The sequence below is a fragment of the Apteryx mantelli genome, chromosome 12 (assembly GCF_036417845.1).
Source record: "Apteryx mantelli isolate bAptMan1 chromosome 12, bAptMan1.hap1, whole genome shotgun sequence".
Classification (NCBI taxonomy): domain Eukaryota; kingdom Metazoa; phylum Chordata; class Aves; order Apterygiformes; family Apterygidae; genus Apteryx; species Apteryx mantelli.
This window is the reverse complement of record NC_089989.1, coordinates 10,661,159-10,687,331: the sequence shown is the minus strand read 5'-3', so window position 1 is coordinate 10,687,331 and position 26,173 is coordinate 10,661,159. Positions and strand designations below refer to the sequence as shown.

The 26,173-nt window shown below is 34.4% G+C and overlaps 2 protein-coding genes across 3 annotated transcripts in view; one reads left to right on the top strand and one right to left on the bottom strand.

The window, feature by feature from the left end:
• CENPP (centromere protein P) overlaps positions 1-26,173 on the bottom strand; it is a 163,887-nt gene that overhangs the window by 124,156 nt on the left and 13,558 nt on the right. For both annotated transcript variants that reach the window (XM_067303180.1, XM_067303181.1), the window contains one exon: positions 24,609-24,705. In XM_067303180.1, coding sequence (XP_067159281.1) covers positions 24,609-24,705 — 97 coding nt within the window. The remainder of the gene's footprint in view (positions 1-24,608; positions 24,706-26,173) is intronic.
• On the top strand, positions 6,468-20,430 carry OGN (osteoglycin). Its single transcript, XM_013945278.2, has 7 exons — positions 6,468-6,646; positions 7,308-7,560; positions 13,025-13,109; positions 15,465-15,623; positions 16,242-16,444; positions 16,982-17,077; positions 17,579-20,430. Exons 2-7 carry the CDS (start codon positions 7,393-7,395, stop codon positions 17,747-17,749), a joined length of 882 nt encoding a protein of 293 aa, XP_013800732.1. The 5' UTR covers positions 6,468-6,646; positions 7,308-7,392; the 3' UTR covers positions 17,750-20,430.

Sequence of the window (26,173 nt, the reverse complement as noted above, 5' to 3'; positions counted from 1 at the left end):
ACTGAGAAACAGAGATCTACATTCAGCTTTCGTCAAATTATCCTGAACTGTGCTTTCCAAGTCTTGCCTCAGTAAATGAGGATGGGACCTTCCTGAACTCTAAGCTAAATATCACCACTGTTATTCATATTATTAAGGTTTTACTAGAGTGCTGTAGAACACTGATACCTATGTAAACCTATAGAGGGGAAATACCTCACAGATTTCTGGGAAAACTTCAATTGTGACTCAACTTAGTTCACAAAAATAAGGCTCTCAAAATTAAAAACAAAACTGACAAACTCAGATTTCCCCCCACCTCCCAAACCTATACCACAAGAGACTACCGTAAAAATCAAAATAAAGGAGAGAAATAACAAAAGTTTATCCCAACTGTCTCCATGTCTTCCTTTAGCCTCAAATCACTGGCAACTTATTTTGCATTTTTTTTGTTGGTTGTTCTTTTTTAATACTTTAAGGCTTAGTTTTTCTGATTTTTACTTATGTATTTTGATAAAAGTTACATGGATTAGGCAAGAAACTCCTTTATAGTCAACAGATGTTTTATATTTCAAGTTTTCTGACTTCTTTTGAAATATTTACATTCCATTGTTCTAATATGAATCAATTTCCTTCGTTGTTTCCTAACCTGATCATTGCAAGCAATAAACATAGGAATTTCCTATCTGAAAAACATGAAAGGAGAACATAGTATTTTAATAGAAAAAAAATATACCCCAGAAGAGATTCTAAGTATTTAACAATTGTTTTCCATTACTACTATAAGAGTATGAACTTTTCAGCTATAAACAATAGCATACGCATGATTTGGTAAGTTATGAACTCTACACTTATATTTTTAAAAATTTTGTCCAAAATCTGCACTTCTAACAACCTAATAAATTTAGAAGGAAAATAAATAATAACTTAATCTCATAATCCAAGATACAAATTCATCATCCACAGAACAAAATAAATGAACCTTACCCTATTATAAAGCACAACACAAGGAAAAAATAGACAAATATGAAAGTTAACCATAAAGACAGAGAGTGAAGTAGATGCTAAAAATAATGTAAGAAGCATCATGACAGGAACATAAAAGTACAGTATGTATAAGGCCAATGAGTTGTGGAGCCTTGCAGCTAGTGTCCCTGTAGACACAGTAATGGCTCTCAACATCTGATGATATTTTTATAAATAAGTGATGTCAATTCAGGAAAGAATTCTAAGCAAATTTTAATAAATGGACACAGACTGGCTTTTGATTCGGTACATAGCTGATGATAGATAAATAGCTAAACCTCAGCAGAATGCATCTTCAGTATAGGGGTTTGGGCAACCAGCAAACAGTACTTTCACTCCAGTTATCATTTGTATCTGTTGACAATAATTTGATTACTGATAATGATTGTGCATGTGCTTTATCCATTCATATCATAACAACTTAATCCATTCATAACATTCATAGTCTGTTTCTTTTACAGAAACACAACAAATAAAGGTAATGTCTTCAGCTTTAACAAATTTCGATTATAAATTAGAAACACATGAAAAGATGCTCATACAATCTTTAGGTCATTTTTCAGATGTTTCTATTTTGCAGCTGGTGGCCCTAACAATGACCTAAAACTAAACCAATTCACTGAACCTTGGAAATAGTTGCAACTTTTCATAAAAATACCACAGGTATTCACACACAAATTCTACTTTATCTCCAATATTTCTTTGGTCATTCTGAATTTTTTGGAATGTTTTAAGTTTTCTTATTAAGACATGATAAGCATCTACTTTACACTTAATAACCACATACACACGCCCCAGATGCTGAATTGGCATATACTTTGGTTCATATTGCACAATGGCTCTTCTGGAGTTACAGCTTTAATCTAATTTCTGTGCATTACTCAAGAACAAACCCAGGAGGCTGCTTCCTCCCTTTTTGGTTCTCTGACTACTTCTTCCCACGATGAATGCAGCCTCAGCATGAACATTAAACTGCTTTACAACTAATTTTACACTCCTCTATCAGGACTTCAGCAAAGGGCAGAGAGGATGTAGGAGCTGCAGAGAAATTCATACCACACATATGCAGCAGTCAAAGCACATTGCTGTACCATTGGAGAGACAAAAATAAATAAAAAGGCTCAATTAATCAGACTGCATAAATGGTTAAGCAGAAAAGAGCTGCATTTTAGAAGAAGAAAATGGAGAACAAGTCAGAATATTGAAGTTATTTATTTTAGGAAGAAAACAAAATAAAAAACAAGCATTGAGTTCAATTTTAATATCACTTTATGCCTTTGTTTTCCATGATAGTAAATTCATGTTTCACTCTCTGCAGATTATTTCATACATGTCTTCAATCTGATTAAGTAACTACCTGTTACTCTCTAAAAACTTTTTTTTTTTTTTTTTTTTTTAAATAATTATACCAATCCAGAGCGGCTGGTCAACATTGTGAAGTGTTTACCACACTTCATATAAGAGACAGGCTAAGGAACATTTACTGGCTTTGTTCCACGTAGGAAGTTAACAAAAGTCACATACAAAGCATTGTGCTTGGTTGTGCATACCCCCAGAAGTCCTTAAAGCTTTCATAATTTGTCCCCACCTGTTTCTGTCCCAGGCACATTTTTACTGAAGACACTGATTTCTGAACATTCTGGATAAGTGATTCCTGATGTCCATCAGGCATGAGGAAGCTAAGCAATAATCCATACTTCTTTCTTCTGAGAACACTTAAAAAGCCAACAGAAAAACAGAAACTACAGAACATGCCAATATTGTCCTTTGGAGACTATGATACAAGATGAAAGCCAAAGTCTTTAAGCAGCTGCAAAAATACACCTTGTTTGCCTAAATATAGAACCACCCTGAGTATTAAAAACAAACAAACAAACCAACCCCTCAGCTTTAGTTTGATTTCAGAAGGAGGATTTTGACAGTGACCTTATGGCACTCTCCCTACTGCTCTCTCGTAGTCATCTGTATTAACCTACATACCCCAAAGACAAGACCCTTTTTGTTTTTCTTCCCTCTTCCTAGTCTTCTGCCTCCCATCACACAATCCTGAGTCCCACTCCTGAATACAGAGAATGCCAGTCGCAGCTCCCACGGAATTCCCGCAGGCACCCTGGAAAAGCAAGTTACAACCAAAAACCCCGCTGCAAGGCAAGGCTGCCCCCTCTGGTAACGTCCTGCTTAGGTCACGCAGCTGTACAGCGCCTGCAAGTTACTGCCTCACATAGACAACTCTCGTCATCCAGGCCTCAGTTTCATGTTAAAACCAGCATTTTAAAGCAATGCTAAAACAAGCACGTAAAAGCTTCTTCTATCACTTTTGTACTACGCTATTAAGGATTAAGGTACTAAATATGCTCACAGTATAAAGCTAATTAACATGCTAGCAACTGTGAGAACTTATTTTGGCTGAAACACATGGAAAATGAAGACAACTGCCCTCTCACTTAAACTGATGTCATTTTATCTGGCAGCATACACTGGATATGAACTGCTCACGGTAACTTTTACAGTATGACCCTGCACAATTTTGTTTTTAAGGAAAACTGTTTCTTTTTTGTAGTTTTGTATGCAACACTGTTCCCTTAAATTTCTTGTTTCCTTAAGTTTAAGTTCCTTATGTTTTCAGAAAGTAGATCCAGAGAGTGAGTGTCCCTTGTTAGAGTGGCTTGAATTCCCTCTACTAGAATTAAGACCAGGTTATACTTCATTTACGCCTTCAGCTACATCTCATATCCTTATAAAACTGTATGGAAATTACTATTATTCTCATTAAAGCCAGGATTTTGTTTCAATGCTATTAGTAAAATAGCCATTTTATATGCACAACACTTCAGATACAAGTGCTTTGTGGGGAAATTGGTCTTTGAAGGAAAAAAAAAAAAAGGGATGCACCTGACAAATCAGAAAGCATCCCTTAAATACTTTCTCAAGGCCCTCTTCAAAAACTGGAGCTCAATTAGTTAACAGCAGGACTTATTTAGGTTTTCAGAAAAGAAACCACCTTCTAGAATATATAGATCCTTATAACTAGAACCTAAGAAATAGATACCTACATATTAAACTTGTGTTAACAATGTCTAAAAAGCATTCCCTGCTTGCCATGGTGACTACTTCCTGTTAGCTTCCCTATGGCCAAGGCATACGAACCACATTTTTCGGTTCAGATGATCAGTCGTTTTGGATACTGAGGAAATTGCAAGTCATTTTGAACAAGAATAAACCATCACTGTTGCTAAAAGAAGCAATATTATCTTTCCTTGCTTGCAGCCACTTGTGCCATTCCCATCCTTGTGCTGATAAAAGCACTTGCTGGATGTTCAGATAAAATTATTTTATGTGAAATGATTCACTGATACCCTTTTTTCTTAGCACAAGGGATGACGAGCAGATAGAATATGGGGCAGGACTACTACTTTATTGGGCCCTGCCAGTTTGAAGTAATGGTGAAACTACAGCCTAAGGCAAGCCTTGATGACCTCATGACAAAGTACTTACCTAACATATCAATCTTGTATGTAAGCGTTCATGAGTTTCTTACAAGTGCGTGGATAACAACAGCGAGTACGTACGCAGTGTTTTTGTGGTAAGCATACCACTGAAGTCTTACGACCCTGCTGAATACTGACTTTTGAAAATGTTTTCTGCAAAAGCCACTATGGAAGTCTTCTAACATTGCAGACCCTCTTCTCCAGATCAAAGCAAGTAAGAGTTTTCTTGCACAAAGGCTTCCTAGATTTTCAAAAGCTCATATAGCTAGTAATCATCCCCTACTTTTAAAAACTGTCAGATATTTTGGGGTGCCGGGGGGAGGGGGGGGGAATAAGCCATTCTGAAGATTTCATATATGTAGCTGTCAAGGCATCTAGGACTTCAGCACTTCAAAATCAATTTATATCATGCTTTGAATTCCAATACTTAATACTTTTACCTTAGCACATTTACCCTTTGATTACATTCAAGTGTAAGAAAAACTTGGATTTGCCAGAGCAAGATGAAATCTTAATCTGGATATTTGGAAGAGGGAGTTGGGAGAAGAGCAAGTGGAAAGCAGAGCTGCTGCCATTAGTCCTGAAACATGCATGAAACAGTGAGAGATAGTAAGAAGGGGTTGATTCACTGCCATGTTTTTGCCTCTTCCTTCCTCAGCAAATCCATCTTTTCTATCAAAATCAGTGCTTCTGACTGAAAGTTCCCAGGCGCTGCAGTGGAAAACACCTTAATATGCTAATCACAAAACTGAATTTCAAACTTCAACTTGTTATTGTTCCAGCAGAACAGCAAAGGATATGATTCAGAATCCAGTTTCCATTATTAAGATTCTCTTACCTTTTCATTTCAGTTATATACTCATAGTAAAATCATTATCCTACGGCATGCTGTAAGTTCTAACTATGACATTGTTGAATTTGCATATGAACCAAATTAAAAACATTTTGATAAAACCCTAATGAGTTCAGAAAGTGATAAGTGATTATAAACTGGAAAAAAAAAATTAGAGAGCAAATGGTTCTCTAAATGGCAATGGGTTTCTAAACAAGATAGAACTTACAAGAAAATACAATCTAATAGGTCCACTGTTTATCCTCACCATTATTCTAGCTGGCAGTGCTATCTAAAAAAAACCCATGGAAATGAAAGAGAAGTATAATTCTGAATATACCCCCAATACTGTTTTATTGCTACACAGTTTTTAAAGACTCAAAAAAGCTACTTTGTAAACTTTCAAGTTGGTCATCTGGCTCCCATTTATACTGACTGCCAAAAATACATAGTAAGAAAAACGATGGGGGAGGAAGAAATGCATTAGAAATCTAGAAAACTGCTGCTTATACTTCAGATGAAAATCCTAAACATGGACATTGTTTATTAAGCTATCTATACTACTGACACACAGTTTTACTCAAAACATATTTATTGTGAAACCAATTTTTCAATAAATTGTCTAGCAAGACATTTAATAAAGCATTTAGACACAAATTACTTGTCTGAAAATCTCAACCAAAAAACTTCCTAAATTCTAAACAGTATTTTGTGTTTCCAAAACTCTTCTGACCGAAAAGTTTGCATTTCATACTTACTTGAAACTTCTCTAAACATATACAACTTGTAATGAAACATTTTATTACTCATAAAAATGTAACTAATATAGTATACGTATGTTTTGGCTCTACCTCTGTCTCAGTCAGAAAGCAGCTGCTTTGTCTCTTAGCTAAACTATTAAACAAAATGGGTAACACATGCCTTGTTATAGACCTCTATTTTGCAAAATTAATATTCGATTTACACATAAAGCTTTAGCAATTACAAAGAATAAATCACCACTTAGCATAAAGCTACCATTTTAACAAGTAATATTAAAAGTAGGATGAACTAGACAGATTTACCATTTACAAATGTTATTCCAAGTACAACCCCCTGCTCCAGGATATTACCTCTTACCCTAGGGAAAGAATGCTGGCAAAGCGTTTTTTACCCCATGGAAAGCACTTTTAAGACTGTCAATCTTTGAAATAGCATTCATTTCAACTACTTGGATGTAATCCATAACTTTACTCTTTCATCAAACCAATCTGGGTTAACATATAGATAAGAATATCTGGTTTTAGGACAATCACAGAAGAACTTTGAATCTGCTAAAACGGTAGGTGGACTTTTTTCCTAAAAATTTGTTGACCTAAAGCTTAAATAAAACATTTAATTACAGTAAACAGGAAAAAAAAGCTGTATAAAAGATTATTTTGAAAAAGTTAAGTATAGGTATTTCAAGTGTTTTTAGATTATCATTGTAGCCTTTTTCCCCCCAAAATGTATATAGCCTGTAAAGTATTCTCCATAAGGAAGGGGAAAAGTATAGGTATTTTTCTCTTGTTTATTTTGAAATCTAAAGATAACACAGACAGAGAGACAGATTATTGTTACAGAGTAGTTAGGTTTGAAAGTCATTATTCTGACAACATGAAAAAAATGCATTTGAACTTTTGTTGTTTTAATTAGTTTACAAAAATCTACATGCCAAGTATTTCAAATAATGCTTTACCAAAATCTTCTTGCTATTATTAGAAATAATACACTGGGAAACAAGCAAATACAAGTAAGATAATATTTTTCTTATTAGTTGGAAACTGCTGTTTATGATTTCCCAGTTTCTTTTCATGTTAAGAACAGTTCATGTAATACTAAAGTCTAATTAAAGGATACCAAGAGTTAAAAGTTGTTCCATGTTCCTTATGCGTTAGAAACCCCTGCCAACTAGTCCTCTAGGCTTTAAATATTGTTTTGACGGATTGCATTTTCATTTCCAGTCACAAAGAAAGTATTCTCCATAGTCAACACTCTAGCAGATCTTCAACAGCTCAGTGAAAGCCAGATACATTGTTCTCTGCTAAAATGAAGACTTTGCAGCCTACTTTTTTTCTGTTTGTGTTTGTATCTTTGGTGAAGTCAGCACCACCTATACAGCAAGAATCACTCAAGTTTTATGAGTATGATACAGATGTTACTCTAGGAAGCCTGACTGAACAAGATTATGAAACGAAAATCAAGGATATAAAAAAGGTATTTATCTTATCAATTTAATATTTTTTAACTGCTAAGCATTATATGAGTGAATTAGGTGTTACATGCATGTATGCAGGTTTTATGGAAAAGTCTTATAATGGCAAAACATACAGTGGTTTCAGATGTGAGAGATAGGCATTCAAAGCAAAACCACAAAAATACTACCCTTGCTACGGTTTGAAAAACCCACAAAAGAGACTATCACAAGTTAAGACTAAAGAATTATTGTTAATTATGCTGTATGCACGTGTCTAGTATTTTAGGAGTGTCTAGAAGGGTACATACTATCGTAGTAGCTGAATAATTTGAGTAACATTGTATTAATGCAGTAAGTTAGAATTGAAAACAAGGGGTTTTTTTCAGTATTCCTTTTTCTGCTTTTTGATATCAGTGATATTTGAAACAGTAGTTCTCATCCTATATGGCATGCCATCATAAACCACAGTAATTCTTTTGAGTTATCAGTTTAGCAGTCTCGAACTTCTATGGGATATGCAGTCCTGCTGCAGTCACCTATAACATTAACACTTTGAGAGTGCTAGCAGCAGCAGCGAGCATACCTCCCGGCACTCGCCACCTCCCCCAAGTGGTCAATTCTCAACGGTTTTGTTGCGTGCTCCTATACGTGCCTGTTAGTTTAGTGCTTAAACAGGTGACACGAAAACAGAGAATTAAATGAAGTGCAGCAGCCTCAGCTAAAAGGGACAATTCAAAGTGTCATACCTCTGTTTGGACTGCGTCTGAAAGGATGCAAGAGACACACAGCACATCAGAGAACTGTACAGCTTCCATCAGGCAGGCAGGCAGCAAAGGTAAGAATGACAGTCTCAAAACTAGTTGCCAAGAAAAATACTACATATCCAAACAAAATGATAACAGCCAAATATTAATAAGCTCAAGCTAATTTTTGCTAATATTAATTGTGCTTATTGCAATAGTCTGATAAACAGGAAAAAAGACAGCAGAGATCATTAGTATAGGCAATGAACTGCAGCATACCTATAGAAAATCACATTCTATATATAATTGGTTTTTAATATTTTCCCAATTCTACTATAATTATGGCTGTCTACTGTTGGACTAAAAAAAGCAATCATTCATATTAAGAAATTTCTAGCATATTTCTAAATCTGGCATCTGTCACAGTGATGAAGTAACATGTTATTTCATTAACCTATGAAAAAGAGACCATTTAAACTTAAACTTTTAACTAACATGTGGCTACCACTCACAACTGAGTAGTTAAAAAAAATTACTATGTACATTTTAGGAAAAAGAAGAAAAAGGAGTACACCTACAAGGAAATGATGCCAACAGATGTACCACAGACTAACCAAAGTCTGTACTGGCAGTGCTATGAACTAGAGGTCTTTTGAAGGCCAACAGTTCTGCTTAGGATAATTCTAGGAATGCAATCAGCCATTATTTCCATCAGGTCAGGTCTCCAATGACATGTTTTCATTGCAAAATAATAAATTAGTTCCTTATGTGCAACAAATACAAGCGCCAGTGCTCCCAATTTAAATCATGGGATGTGCGAACAATCTTCTATTCATTTGTTGCAAAAATACTAGCTTCTAGAATATTTCAAGCCTTAACTGTAACTGAAATACATGCCAACAGTTTTCTCAAACATGCCCAATCAAAAATCTGGATCCTGCATGACCAATATAACTCCTTAGTGTGTATTTGAACCAATTTTAAAACAAGAATGTGAACTGAGATTTTCAGCAAAAACATCAGAAGAACTAATCTATTAAAGTTTGCATTAGTGATCAACAAAACAAAGTGAACTTTACTATTAGAAAGGTCACCCGAGCAAAATTCATTACAATGTTTACTATTTGAAACCATAGCTTCCCCAGTCTTGCATAAAATACCAGAAATTGAAAAACACAATATCTTAATTTCCACAACAGAACTTTTTCATAAGTGAGCATATGAAGTTGCTTTTGTTATAGTGAAAAAAGGCCTGAATTTACACAAGAACTGTAGTATAGTTCCATGCCCCGTTCAGTTATCCCATCAGTTAGTATTATCTACTTTTCTGTTTGTCTCATTTTGCCAAATGTAAAACCACAAAAGTGCATGGTAATTCATTTAAATGCCAAAACGCAGAGGGAAGCATTAATCCCAAAGGTACATCCTAAAGCATGCTTTTAGTCCCACAGCATACTAAAAACACTTTGTCACTACCACTGTGCAAGTTATCTCCAAAAACGTTAGCCAAGCTTGGGAGAGAAAATTCAATCACCTCCTTTGTTTTTATGGAGTACAAGGTTGCCTCTATTCCTAAAAATCCTAAGGAAACAGGAAAGGCCTTGTTTCCAATCTAAAGAAACATGGGGGGCAAAGTCAGTAATTTTTATCACTCAATATTAACATATTTTTTGATATGCACAGTCATGATTAATAAATCTAATTAGATTCCAGCTCAAATCAGGACTAATTCTTCCCATTGAATATGGGCTTCCAGCTTTATAGACCCTTATGTCTTAGAAGTTTTAAGAAGACTTAAGAATTTAGATGTAAAAAATGTTAACATGGTTTTCTATGGGGAATTCATGTCTCTGGAGTACAAGAGGGAGGTGGAATTTAAATATATAGATAGGTCAACATTCCTTCAGTGCATTCCCTACATAAGCAAGTCATGCATTCTTTGCAGTTATAATCCAAACTATCTTCTGTGCTGATATTCTATGACTAGGAATTTTTATAGCAGGCCAGGAAATACTTCCAAAATATTGATTAAGTATTGGGGGGGGCGGGGAGGAATCTATTGTTTCACTTTGTGTATTTGACAGTATTCTTCAAATAATCCATCCCGCTGTTTTGTTGACACATTTCTTGTTTCTTGCAGAAATTAGTTATGCACTGTATTCTGCAGAGAACTCACACGCACACTCTTCCTTGGGTCATGCCTCAAGTAGGAAACTGTACTAGAAAACTACTCCTGGTACAGATACTGCTATGATCAGCAAAAATGTTTTTCATACAAGGATATTAAAAATCCCCTTATGAGCCAAAAAACCCACAACAGTATATATGCATTTGTCCAATTATAACTCCACCTACACAGAAGTTGCTACTAGTATGTAATACATCAGTCAAGGATCATGTCTTCACATGCCTCATCAACATCACTATGCTAGCAAAAGCATAGGACAGACAGTCGATTCCTTAAAGAAGTTGTGTGCCATTACATAGAAATACCAAGATAAAGGGGTACGGGTCTGCATTATTTAGGCTTGCAGACACAGCTCTGTAGAAAAAAGGGATATGAAAAGAAATAATGCTTGACTGCTAGGTCCTAACACGAACACAATCAGACTTTTTTTTTTTTTTTTTTTTAATACTAAAGGTAGTTTTCCCACAGGGAAGTGGTATTCTGCCAGACAAATGAGCAATGCAGTCAGTTTGGTTCCTGGACTGCTCCAAAATTAACAACTCCTACAAGATCCTACAGATATGAGGGACACAATGTGAAAAATGCATCAGTCCCCAGACTAGCATCTGCTGGGTTTCAAATATCTTTTCACCTCAGCAATTACATCACTTAAGATTTACTATTATCTGGACAGGACATTTGAAACTCTTACTGCTCCAGATAATCAAGTACAGGACAAAAAACAAGAAAAAAAAAAGTATTATCTCATTAACAACACTTTACTTCATTCCTTTAAAGGCAAGAAAGCCCCAAAATTCTTGTACTGAACTGTACTGCTATCTGAAACATTCATCTAAAAGCTTTAGCTGAGGCCCACTTCTATTTAAATATGTCATAATGACAGAATAAGGTAATGGTGTCTAGTAACTAACCAAATAAATTCTAAGAATTATTTCTCTTCAAAAACATTTGTTTATACTAATTTGCTCTAAAACTAACTTCAGCAAATATATTTCTGAGGCTGGGCTTTCTCAAAGAACAAAATTGCAGTAACCTATAGAATTTGATGCTTGTTTGATTCTTCCCTTCTGACTGCTCAAGTCCAGCTTCTCTACATCAAACACTGCAAAAGCTCTTAACCTACACAGAAGTTTCATTCTACAACTGCTAAATTGTCTCCAGCACTCTCACTTGATTAGAAAAGTCTTACTAGATGAAACCAATCCACCCCAAACATTACATAAAAATACTCAAAAAAAAGGCGTAGCCTGGATAGATGGACGCAGGGAAGAGCCAAGTGAAGGATGATTCATAGGCTAAAAAAGGGTCAAAAAGACAGAAGCTGTCCAAAATATTTGTTTCTCAGGCTTCATTTCAAGCTTGAGGATTTTATACTGCAGAACACAAAAGTTCCCACAGTAAAATATATGCAAGAACCTAAATAAAACAAAAATGGTATCAAAATTAAACTGACAGACAGTGTTACTTTAACATTACTCTGGCAGATGAACTGTGTCATACCTGCCTGAATGAGAAAATAAAGAAATCGGCTCACTTGCGCACAATCAGAATCTACATAGAAGCCCTCTCCAAGTGGTCACTGTACTCCTGCCAGGACCCTGATCTTTAAGCACAGCTGGAAAAGAAAACATGTTTTCAACACCTGCTAATGTACTTCTCCCCATGTGTTTTCAATAGTCAAGTAGACCAGAAAGGACATTATCTTACTCTGTCCTACAACCATCCCCCATCAAAGGGGGCAATGAGTGAGGCTAGCCAAGCACAATTGCCACAGTCAACCTTGGGGGGGGGGGGGGACTTAATATATGCAAATCATAGTATGACTTGATGTGTGTATATTATAAGTCTAGAAAGAGAATATAATTCTCTAAAATTCCTATCATATTCAATGAAAATTGGACTGCCATTTCCTGCATCATCGGAGGCTCTATTAGCAGCCCAGGTCTTACAATGGACTTAGCTGCAGTTCAATGGAAACTGCATTGCTACATTTTGGCCAGTATCTGAAAAGAACAGGTTTGAAAACCAAGTTTTCATGCTCTTGAAAATGTATGTAGAGTATCTCAATAGGGAATTTTGAATAACTAGGTGGAAGAAAATGTTATTTTACTGAGATTATTTTGATAAAACAAAACATACATAGCCTATATCCATAAGAATTATTAATTGCCAACAACCATACAAAGGCAAACTCTTTCAAATTTTGCATAATGTAGTTTGTTTTCAGAAGTCCAAATTTTTGTAGACACTATCACTTATGTATTCCTTCACCACATAGTCTGTATTTCTCCCCCCTCCTTTTTTTAAAAAACTAAAAAAAACTGTAGCAGCAATATCTTCCCTTCTTGCCTTCCAAGGTGAGGAGTCCATGTACAGAAAGAAAAATACATCACAAAAGTCATCCAGTATATAAAAGACTATTTTTCTCTAAAAATTAACTGTCGTAAAAAGGTATGTTGTAGAATGTTCTTTTAAAAAAAAAAAAAAAAAAAAGTGTGCTGTTGAAGATTTTTATAATACTCCATTTTTTGTAACATTTGCTCTCACACAAAGGATGGAATGAATGTTTCTCCTAATACCACCCTAAGACTGCAAGGGGATGACAGTGAACGCAATGTACCACCAACAAAGGATACAAGTAAGTTAATAGATATTAATACTGTAACATCCAATTTCTTCAAAAGAAGATTTTACATAAAGAAATAAATATTCAAGGCATAACAAAGAATACTAGTATTAATCTTTTTGTTTATGAACATCTTTAATATCTCCTTTGGAAAGCCTTCTAAATTTCTGCCTTTGATGGAGAAGACTGAAAGAGGATCTTCAATTAAATTCTGATTACACAAAGCACAGTTTATAAGAATATCTATAAGCTTACCCCATCTTGCTTGTAAAGCTACTGGTCAATCAGAGATGTACCCAAGTTAAATAAGTTAGGCAGGACAACCAAGAAAAGGAAGAAACACCCCAATAAGGTCCACAGATTAACCAGGTCATGATGAAATGTACATTTAAATTACTTAAACAGCTTTCCCAGAAATTATTTAAACATCTTTCTCATGGCTGTTGCCATAACTGACATCTGATGATCGGGGAGGTTAATATTTATATAGTTTTGACATTTTTCTTCTTGCCAACAACACATAAAACATCCATAAATGAATTGGTATGTAAATGTATTTGGGCATAATATGATTCCTAGAACAAAAATGGTTAAAATAAATTAGCAACATTCTTCACTAGCCTAAGCTTCCTACTAGCTCTGAGGTGTATTGTTCAGACTTCTCCTCACTAATGACTCATAAGTCATGATAATTTCTACATGTCTAAGGAAAAATATCTTGTCTGCCAAATAGAGCAGAGAAAAAGAGGGGGACATTTCTGGGTACATCCGCAATTTAAAAATCCAAAAATAACAGATGATTCAGCAAGACCACTGGTGTGTTGATCTCCACCAATGTTTAAAATCGAGGAGATTAGTTATAACCACGCAGTATTCACCAGCAAGCCCCCATCTAAAGGGGAAAAAATAAAAAATTACAGAAGCGCACCAGAGCTTCTAGTCAGAGACACAAGAACTGCTGCCTTTTAAATAGTGCCAACACTGCTTCACAATCATTTTATATTTTGTGCACTAACATACAAAACAAAAAAGACACAAAATCCCCCCCCCCCAAAAAACCACAGCAGAACTCTGAAGTCTAATACATGGGAACATACATAAAGTAAGCTCAAGATCTTAATTCCATTCTCTGCAGTACCTCTAAGAAAATATGAATTACTGTATTAGATATATTGGTTTGGCCTCCCAGTATTGACCAACTACTTCACTAACGCATCATAGGTTGTGGAAAAAAAAAAACTTTATTTTGCTATATAGCGATAAAATTGAAATGACACTACTGTCTGTACCATACCCAGATCAATTTTGGAAGCTAACCAAAAATCTCACAATATAGAAAACACAGTAGGTCAGATAATGGTGGTGACAAAATTGGAAGCAAAGCCGTATTTATTATATGTATTTGTAAACTGTTGTCATATAAAAGACTGATGCAAAACAGAAAAGAATATTTTCTTAATGTGTATGGTGGACAGGACAAGCTGTAATAGGCTTAAACTGCATTAAGAAAAGATACAGGTTTCATCTCACTACTTAAAATAACAGCTATTAAAAAAACTCAGTAATAAGTGGAACAGATTGCCTAAAATAGTTGTATAATCACCATCGCTGCAGTTTTTCTGCAAGATGATTAGACAAAATAGTAGTTAGGAGTAACACAGTGTATACATAACCCTCCCATATTTAAGTACAAGAAAAGTTCCAATGCAATTATGGTATCTGCATGGACAGCTCTAAAAAAATAAAAAAATTAGTATTAAATTACAATTTTTTTTTTTAAAAGATTGATGAGCCTAGGAGATACTCTTTCCTATCTAAGTAAAATTGTCTAAAATTTTCTAATTCGCTGTCTGAACTACATAAAATAGCATTTATTTTTTCGCTTTGAAGAGGTATACAAAGAGTTGTTCATAAGACATGGTAATGTATGATCTCAAACTAATACCTAAGTAAACTTAAGATGTACTTTCAGATGTTTCTCTTGCATGGATTTCCATTTTGAAAAGAACAGTTCTACATGACATTCGTCATGTCCACACAACTGCAGTAATCATATTCACAAATACTATAAGACAGAGTGAAACTGAATTAATATTAATAGCACTTCAAGATGAGCTCAGATAAGAAAAAATATACACAATGAAAGTGATATGCCTGATGAGAATATACCACTCAAAAAAAAAAACCAACCCACAACCAAAACGCAGAGTATTGTCTTCTCAGAACTTGCTACTAGTAGAACAATCAAATAAGCTAATAATAGAAATGAAACCTTAAGATTAAGAGATAAAATTATATTTGGTATATTGAAGCTTATGATAGGTGAATATCTTTAAATTGTCTACTCATAAAATAATTCACTTTCAGATTTACCTACTTGTCTGCTCTGTGTGTGTTTAAGTGGATCGGTATACTGTGAAGAAATAGATATTGAAGCTGTACCTCCACTGCCAAAGGAAACAGCGTATCTTTATGCACGATTTAACAAAATAAAAAGGATAGCAGTCTCAGATTTTGCTGACATTAGTAAGTAAATATTCAGATTTTAATTTCTGCTTAACTGATAACTCATTTGAAGTTGTTGTCTCTTAATAACATGACAAGAACACCAAAATAAGATGCATTTTATACTTTGTTATAGTCCATTAATTTTATTATCTATTTAATTTAGTTCTTGTATTTAGAAGAGGAAATGTAAAGGCAACATGAAAACCTACTTTGGCGCATGTATCTGTCTTATTTTCCCACCAAATCAAACAGAAAGAACAGATTGCTAAGAATAAAATTTAACTCCGTATCACAGCCAGTCTTAAATAACCATGTATTACATGTCCTTCAAACACTCTGAAGAAATATCTCCCAGCTATCTCATTCTACAACATTGAAAATTCTATCAATGTCTTAAATTATTTTGTCCCTATGAAAACAGGGAGAATCCAGCATATTTTCCTGATTTTTTTAAAAAAGTTTAAGACTATGAGCAAATCCAAATGTGGATTTTCATGGTATTGCCATTTGCAGATCAAAATAGGATGGTTCATCCATTATTAGAGTATGCCACCTAATTTATACACAAACATACATGTTTCACATGTCATGTAGTTATAAATTCAACACTTATATTTTCATTTCTTTTGTGTGAAGCTACCTTGAGAAGAATTGACTTTAGTGGAAACAGGATTGAAGAAATAGAGGATGGAGCCTTTTCAAAGCTTCTCTTATTGGAAGAACTTTCTCTTGCTGAAAATCGACTTGTAAAACTTCCTGTTCTACCTCCCAAGCTAACAACATTTAATGCAAACCAAAACAGAATCAAGAGCAGAGGAATCAAAGCAAATGCCTTCAAGGTAAGTAAAAGACAATAGTTTTTATAATTCAAGAAACAGACTACCAGAAAGCTTTACAGGCTTTGTTTTGAAGACACTTTGGAATAACAGCTCTTAGTGCGCTCGCTCACTCTCATATGTAGTTCATCTCAAAAATTACTTTCTCTTTGAAATGTAATCTTACCTACTTTTCTTTCTTGCTTTCTCTCACAAACACAAAGAAATACTGGATTCAAAATTGATGCCCTAAATACAGTTTGAGGACTACTTAAGCACTAACTAACTAGGATATGGCTGTTAAAGTAGTCTTAAGTTTTATAACCCATGTGCTGATACTTTCCAAATCACAGAAGACCTGTTCTACAAGTTTCTTCATATAAGAGAATTCAACATTCACAGCAAAAGAGCAACAGAATGTTTCAGGCCAGGTCACTTTAGAGGCTTTCATTCATCATACAAGATCAGAAAAAAATACTGACGTCTTATCACAGACCCATGGGTTACTCAACCTCTAGTAAGCAATATAAGCATTAATAATCTTTCTCTTCTTTCTACTAGAAGCTGACAAATTTGGCCTACCTCTACTTAGGACATAATGCACTGGAATCAGTTCCCCTTAACTTACCAGAGAGCCTGCGCATTCTACATCTTCAGGTATTGTATCACAGAGAGCCTCAACAGGAACATACTGCAAACCAAACCCCACTCTCCTTCAAAACAGTTCACATGCAGTTGTGCTACAGTTATCTAATACTCACCAAATAAAACACTTCATCTCTAACGTGTATGTCACAACCATTCAGCGTTCAACCTGAACTTCTTTTTAACATACAGGAGGAAAAAGTAGTTAAGACTTAAAATAAGCTTCTCTTACTGTCAGAAGTTGTTTGTTAGCTAGTTGCTATGCCAGAATTTCTCACTGGTTTTTGTAGACAAGGATAAGAAACAGTAAAAGTAAGCAATAATCCTTTGTCAAGAATACAAACAACCTTAAATAATTTATCTGCTCATAGATTGGGTAATACCTGATTCCTAGGTATGTCTGTAGAACATACGCAAATCAATCCCAATGACAATAAAATGTGAAGTTAAGAGGAATAAAATGAAAGCTTGAAAATTTTTCAACTCATAATCAAACTTTGTTTTGTTTTGCAGTACAACAATATCACTACAATCAATGATGACACATTCTGCAAATCTAACAATACACGTTATATTCGCACAAGTATGGATGAAATAAGAATGGAAGGAAATCCAGTTCTCTTGGCAAAGCACGTTAACGCTTTTTCCTGCTTGAGAACACTGCCTGTAGGAACGTACTACTAGCCACTGCCTATGTAATGATCATTTCTATTTCTTTGTTTACATGTTCATATCCTCTCCCTTGCTAATGCAGTTTCTCTGCATACCCAGAACCTTTTACTATGTTAAACTGTGTTTCTGCTCTGAAATAACAATTTCAAACAGCCACTTTGCTTAGTAGTTACAATGACACCTCTGCTTTCAGAATCTTTTCTGTTAATGACAATGTAAAAATATACACACACACACACACCATCTCAACTTTTATTTCACCACAATCTTTACATGTAGGTAAAATCATGCAAGTAAAAAAATCAAGCAACACATGTTAACACTTTTCACCATTTCCAAAAAATAATCACTACATTTTACTTTCAGATAAACCCCAAACATTTTTTAGGCAAGCTATAAATGAAAAATACATCTGACATCCAATCAAACATTTGTTTGCTCCAAAATGAAACTTTTAGTTAAGCTTCAAAAGTGTAGTGAATAAAGTTGAATTGGAAAAAAATTATGTTTAGAAATAGAACTTTTCAAAGATGTGTTAAAGCTTCCTTAAATACTTGGTTTGTCAAAAACAAGCAAGTCATTTATAGACTTTAGGGTACCAAGCAATACAGCAAGAAGAACTTTTCAAAGATGCGTTAAAACTTCTTTAAATATTTTTCTTTCAAAATCATTCTCATTCGCTCTCAAGTATGTATGGAATATATATGTGTATATAAATATATATATACATATATACATGCATATATTCATATATATGTGTGTGTATTCATATGCATACACACACACATTCATTCAAACACACACGCACACCCCCCTCCTCTAAATTTTTCCTCAGCTGTACTCACAGGAGTCATTCTTCAGCTTCCCATTTTAACACAGCAGCGAGGGTCCAGTGCAGTATGTCTCTGGGTACCTTTGTTATTAACACATGCTACAGCCTGAACATCATTCCACTGCTTTTTCTCGATAAGGAAAGGTGACAAAACATAATTAACAGCAAAGCTGAATTAATTATTTTACTTGTAAATGAATTATAAGGATTTCAGCTAGAGCTCAGTGCAAAGAAACAGAAATGCCTTTGTACAGTAATACTTTCACTCATTAGGAAAAAATCAAAATAGATCTTTAAATTGAAAAGTTGATTCTACTGTTAATCTAAAAATTGTGTTAACTTCAAGCAAATTCAGTTAGCATCATTTCACTCTTACCACTTTCAACCACAGAGTCTATTAAAAAGGCAAATGAATGTGTGAAGTTATCAACAGTCGGTTCACCTAGAACTACACACAATTAGATACAGAAGATGCTGTTTCTAATGACAACCATACATTTCTGCCGACTTTCATTCTCAGTTTCTCCCTCCAAATACCTAGTAGGGGCTTAAAGCTCTTCAGATAAATGAATGCCAAAAATGTGCTAACTATTATTACAAGATCAATGTCGTACTAACTTTGAAGCTACTATGGATTTCTAATTTGTAGAAATAGTTAAGCATCAAATGCATGATAATGTATCATTATGCACCAAGGATACTGATTTTATAAGATATGTTGTATTAATTATTGTTATCTTATTTAGTTAAGCCTTGATTTGTTAGTGCTTGTGCTATGGGGAATTATTATTAAGTGCACATTTAATTCTGAACATACTGATGCTCTGCCATTAAGAGTGTTGAGAGCTAATAAGCTTTTTAAGTGACTACATCAAACATCAACTGTGGGTTCATCTTTTTGAAAGAGGATACAGTTATGAAAAGCAAGACAAAAATATTTTATCCTGAACTCATAACTCAAGAAAGTCATAGTAATTCCTGGTTTTTTTCCTCCTTTTTAAATTGACTGATATAACAAGAAATTCCACTGTCTTAATGCATCTGATAACAAATCCTAGTTCTACAGTGAGAATTTGATTTTCATTTTTCATGCAAAGTCATAAAACTCTGATGTTTCCAGGTTTTTAACCAAAAGATAAAATACAGCCCCAAAGCATGTAAAAATACATTCCAACTTCGAGCCAAACTTATCCTAGGGAAAACAAAACAAAAACACCCAACCAATTCATTCATTTCTATTTGGAGAAATGCCTAAGATGGAGAAAACACAGCTAAAAATTTAAGTGTAATAACATTACGTAAGTAGTGGCCTCTGATCTTATTCTCATCTCAAATAGTTATTACTAAATAAAGCTCTTTCCAAAATTAATGAGATTAGTAAATATCAAAAGTCATCCTATTACCTCTCTAAGGAAATAGTTATATATATGTGCATACCCAAGTATTTGCACATGTAATATACACACACACATAAATATTTTAAAACCTAACCACTACCCCAAAAAACTTAATACTTCCATTAAAAAGCTATATGTTTTTTGAAAAAGTGCTAAAGATCAACAGTAACATCAATTTAATGGTCTAAATATTTTGTGAGCAAACAGAAGTGGACAAGTGGTATCTTATGAGATTCTCGTGCAGGCAGTAAATTATCTCATATGGTTTAATTTACTTTCCCTAATTCCTAGCAAATTAAGTCAGGAAATGTTAATTGAGAAGGGCTTCAGTATGCAGGAATTTTTGCCTTCTATTTTTGTGACCAGTACTTTTATCAAGCTGAATGTACATTATCCTATTGTTTTCCTATCACTTGTTGCTGTTCTGTATTTCCAATAAAATTTGATTTTTTTCTTGTTTATCAGCATCAGCTTCAACAATCTTCTCTTACTGCAATACGAACATACTTTAACTGTTGAGTCTCAGAGGAGACTAAAGGCATGTCTAAATCAGAATTTATTTGTAGTTGTAAATCCATTTTGTACACATATCCTGCATTGCCACAATAAACATTATTAAGACCTTGCCATACAAGTAATATTATGCAAGTATCACAGAGGCTAAAATACAAAAACATAAGCTAGGTCTTGCGAGACACTTCAAAATCTATTTAAAGCACTAGCAGAGGAGCAGCAGTGGAGGGTAGCAATAGTGCACTCAACTCGACTTTGTGTGAGTGAATTATGCAAGCTGTAGACTAACTTGTTTTTGTAAAGAAACACAACTGCCAAAGCACAAAATGAGGGTGTATATAGTGTAGTGCACGCAGCGCATACAAGAGAACTTTGCTCTACCCACAGCTACTTAAACCTGTCCCTGCCTTCTGTAGAAGTCTGTTTACAGTCAAATCAATGCATACTTTAAATTGCTCTTTTCCTTGATCCAAGTTACCCATCCCACCATTACCATTACTCTTGATAACTTTGAAAACCCTCACTACAAAACTGCCACTTGTGATAGGTCAACTTTTAGAAATACAGTACAGTCCAATTTTGTTTGAAACTTGCAATTGTCATTCATCTCAAAACCCCATTATTATTTAAAGTATTCAATCACTCCTACTTTATTCTCTTCTCATGCATCAAAACTAATAAGAAGATAAAGGGGGGAAAAAAAAAAAAAAAAGCTATCTTCCCTGTTCTTACTCTACTGTCTATATGTACCTTAACAGCCTGGGTAGTTTTGAGGGTTTTCTTAAAATAACAAAATTACATTAAAAAAATGCTAAAACAAAAAACAAAACACACACCCAAAATAAGTTTTCGCTCTAGCACTGTACAGTTATGTGGCTATATACTTGAAGTCTAGCAAGCTGGTACAAAAAAAAATACACCATAAAGGTCACCAACTGATTTTTTTTAAATGTTGTTTGTGAATATTTACAAAGTAAGATCATTCACTTGTTTTTATGCAAATATTAAAAGTACCTTGCTAGTCACTTTCACACAACTTACCATGATATATTAAGTTACAAATACACATATACTCCTTAGCAATCTGGTTTTGAATGCATTTTGAGTTGTCAGACTTGATCTTTGAACTCTTTGTTAACCCTCAGAAACTCAGAAAGTCTTTTATCTCTATATGAAATTATTACTACTGCTGCCAGAAATGAGAAGGCATAAAACTTCTTCATAGGCTCATACTCAATCATATATGAAGTATTGTCCCAAACTTGTCTGCCTTTCTCAACAGTATCTTTTCCCATAGAGAGAAACAACTTTAGAAAACGTATTTGTAATATTGAGGTAAACTTGCAATATATAGTGAGTCTTCAGCGAGTGTTTCTTCATATATCTTTTTGTCATGAAAATCACTTCATTCTTTATATGCAGAGTCTGAACAAATACTTTTTTAAAACTGCTTTTCCTTGCAACAGATGACAACTTAAAACTCACCTCCAAACGTAGGTCCCTTCTACTTTTTCATTTCCATAGTGGATTTGAAAATGAGTGCAATTTACAACTACTCCCTGAACCATGGTCCAAGAAGCCTCAGTGGCTGCTGTCACCAGGCTTATACCACTGCTCGAAGGATCAGAAAGCATCAGTGAGGCTGATCATACAAAATAAACAAACAAATCCCTTAGCACTCTACCTCAATCTTTATCTCACTATGGAACGATTAAAAAAAAAGTCCTCACATAGGACAGTCAGGATTAGACAAGCTCAGTTTATTATGTAGCTGCTGATGAGAATTTTTCTTTTTTTATATTATCAGAAGTTAAAATTTCTTTTAATCTGGCTGATTAATTTATAGTAGAAATTGATTAAGCCAGCACACAACTCAGAAGGACCTACCAGATTCAAAAAAATAATAGGAAAAAAGCAGTTTTCCACTTCATATTTCCACTGAAAAGCAAAGATGATGGGGAGTTTGCCAGTATTTGCAGGGTTACTCTTCACAGGACAAAAGAGTGATAGTAAAGATCTACCTTTGACAACAAATGTTTATATTACACCTAATTTTGACTATAGACAGAAATACAGCACATTGAAAAGAGAACGATATTCAGAAGGAAGTCAGTGACATCCTGTTATGCAGCAGTTACAGAAGGCAAACTGAGAAAAGGAGGAGATGAGCATCATGTGGAGCATGTAACAGAGTAGGTAAAAATCACATAAATAAGCTTGGCGTGTTTGACTCCAACAAAAATATATTACAAGAAAAGAATTATACTAAATACATAAAAAGTGACATACTGTATATTTTATTTAGTACAGCCAAGGGTGTTAGTAAACAAATATCACCATGATTATTACCTCACTAGCTGATGTTTTGGAGCTCTGAAACAATATTGCTAAGACAGTTAGAAACACCTTTGTGTGTGCTACAGTTGAAAGTTTTGTTCTAAAAGGGGAAAACACTTCCCTTTCACTCAAAGAGTGAGCAAGCTTAGCAACTATAATAAACATCTAAGAATCTTTCTAAGATGGTCCAGCCAAGAAAACGGAACCTTATGCCTTCAGGGTATACTCCAAAACATTTTCTCTGTTTTCATGGGAATTTAACAGGATCACAATGATTTATACCATTTTCACAATACTTTTCAAGGGCACTGCCCTTGGCATCAGTCTCCTAGTCAATTCAGGTCACTTCTCTCAGACATGATACCAAACTATTATCATCTTTATTACATATAAACCTTTTCCAATGCAAGCACATGCCAGTAATGAAACCTAAAAAAGTATCCTTTCATTTAATACAGTTTTTGATGTTTCATTCTTTATTTTTCTAGCATTAGATGCTTGGTACTTATAAAACCCTTACCTATAAGTGTAAGTATACAATTTTTAAAAGTACATACCATTATATACAGTATTTTAACTACACTTGCAAGAGTCAAGATTCCTAAAGTCATTGCAGTGATTGAACATTACTGTTACTTATTTTCCTTAAAAAAAACAAAGACAAAAGCACAAATAAGTTAAGACTCCTTGTCTAAAAAAAATGATTTTTAACTACGTCACCAAAAATATTTTATTTGGAAAATTCTGTCTTTGGAATAGGTCAGGTCTTATACTTATTGTATCTCAAAAAATACTTAGAACAACAGAGTATGTACATTAATAAATGGAACTGGCAGCACTTCAGATACAGAAGCAAGTTGCGTCAACTAATTTGTCACAGGTATCTATCTATTTGCAAGGCCCTGGCTCACAGTAAAGGCATAGTAACTGGAGTTTGCCAAAGACATGAGGACTAAGCAAAGAGCCAGAGTTCGCCATGGACTAGCTGACATAAAACAGCATGTTATCCCAGCTACATGTTAACATAGCTGAACGCCAAAATTACACTGCTTGGAAGGCTTCCATTCTGTTTATTGATGTTACAGAGAAAGTTTTGTACTAAAGCTTTCCTGAGCTTTTCCGTTTGCAATATGCATGCTTGCTTTTTTTTTTTTTTAATATAAAACAACTAAGTAGCTAAACATCCTCTTCTAACATCAACTTTTCATCATACATGACGTTATGTGTTGGTAAGACTACAATACTTTTACCTGAGGAATACTTACTTATCTTAAAATCAGTACAAAGACAAAGCAAACAAGCCAAATAACAGTAATTTGGAACTAAATTCAACTATTATTTTCCAGGTGAGTGTAAGGAACAGTTTATCTCCAATTCAAGTAAAACCTTCCAGAACTAGAAGTGTTGTCTCCCCAAAACATGCTGTCACACTTTCGAAACAGACAGATCTAGCCCATCAAAACTAACATTTAAATACCAAAGAATATAAATGTTGTTTTGATTTTTTTCTTTTGCTCTTTTTGTCTAGATGAAACATAATTTCAATGAAAAACTGGCTTCCTCCTCCACATAAAAGCCACATATATTCATTTCTGTCACTCTGACAGGAACATGAGCAATAGATGATAAAAATCAATCTTCTTATACTACTCCAGTAGCTTACACTACTCCACTGAAGAACGCTACTTTTACCTTTGTTCCTCTGTCTTAAAATTTTGCCGATTTCATCATTTCACAATGAACTCAAAGAGCCAAATGGAGTACTGATATAGAAAGGCTTGACAGACATTACCTTGAAATGTAGGAAGGTGCATCTACGATGTTCATACCACTCAGCATAAGATGAAAGACTTTTGAAAAACGGCAAAAGATTTCCGTGTTCTTCAGTGCTTCAGAAAAAAAAAAAGTCTTTTATCCCAAACAGTACTAATCAGAAGTATCAATTCTATAGCCTAAAATTTGCATTTTCCCCCTAAAGACTATAATTAATATTGTTCAATTTTTAAGCCAGAATTCCTTAAAAAAAATCCTGACAGGAAAAAAGATGTAGATATTGAGTAACTGAAGAATTCCTCAGGAAAAACAAGCAGTAATAAAATTAGTCCTACATGCAATATGTGATAACTTGGTAAATTCAAGTGGTCCTCCTGTAAAATGTTACTTTGACTTCATGCTTTTCCTCTAATACTCTTATTTTGTAAATTCCAAGGTATTACATAATAAAACTTTAACCTGCAAAACCAGTAAGATTTTCCAAACTACATCCCTATATATTGAGTATTTCTGTGACCTTTGTTGTACCCAACCAAATCTTTGATTGACATGTATTATCTATCTCTGCCTGCATTACATTCAACTTTGCAAGACTGACCTTGAAACTGGAGTAAGCAAGACAGTTTGTTCACTAAATCATACATGGCATGTTAGATTTAAAAGAAAACTTTTGGCATACAATTAAATCTTGATTTATCTGCTATTATGGAAGACAGTCATATTCTTGATAATGGGGGAATAAAGAGGAGATGCAGATAATTCAGTGACCGAGAAGTGCAGTGCAGAGATATTAGTGTAATGCCAGGCCAGTTCTAGGCAACAACTAACAAGCCTGAATGGAGCTGAGCTGATTCTTGCAGAACTTCCCTCAGTGTCTCTGCACAACAGAGGAAAGGAACTGTTTTAACAGCACTATATTATTGCAAATAATTAAGCTTTCATCCATAATACCTCCGAAAACAGAAGGGTCAGCTGTAGTCATTTTACTTTCTGGCAGTTCTGAGGAAGTCCAATACAACAGACAAAGCATAACAGAAACAAAAAAGAAAAATTCCTATATTTCTGGCTTTGCCAGTTTCAGAGATTGAACAGCATAAAATGAAAGTGATCGCATACAATGATTCCATGCTTAATATAATAAGATTTTTCCGTTTCTGCTGACCTCAGTTAACAGACAGAAGCAACAATATATGATGCCAGCTAAACCTAAGAAGTTAGGATTTCAAGACTTCAGTTCTAAAGTCAAGTTAAAAATAGAAGCAAAACATGGAAGAAATACAAACAGATACTGCACTGAGAACATAAGGAAGTTTATTTCCTACATGTACTTGTTTCATCTACACAGAAATTAAACCATTTAAGCTTCAATACCATTTCAAAATTAAATATTCACAGTATCTGATTCACAGAATCAAACAGAAGCTCCCCCTCCCAAAGAAACAACAGCATTTTGAAGTATATATGACATTACTATTCAAGTCATTTCCAAATACATTCTAAACACACCACTGAGTACAGAATCAAGGAACACTACATCATTGACTTATTATCAGTTCTTGCAGCTGGGGAAAAATACATGCAATT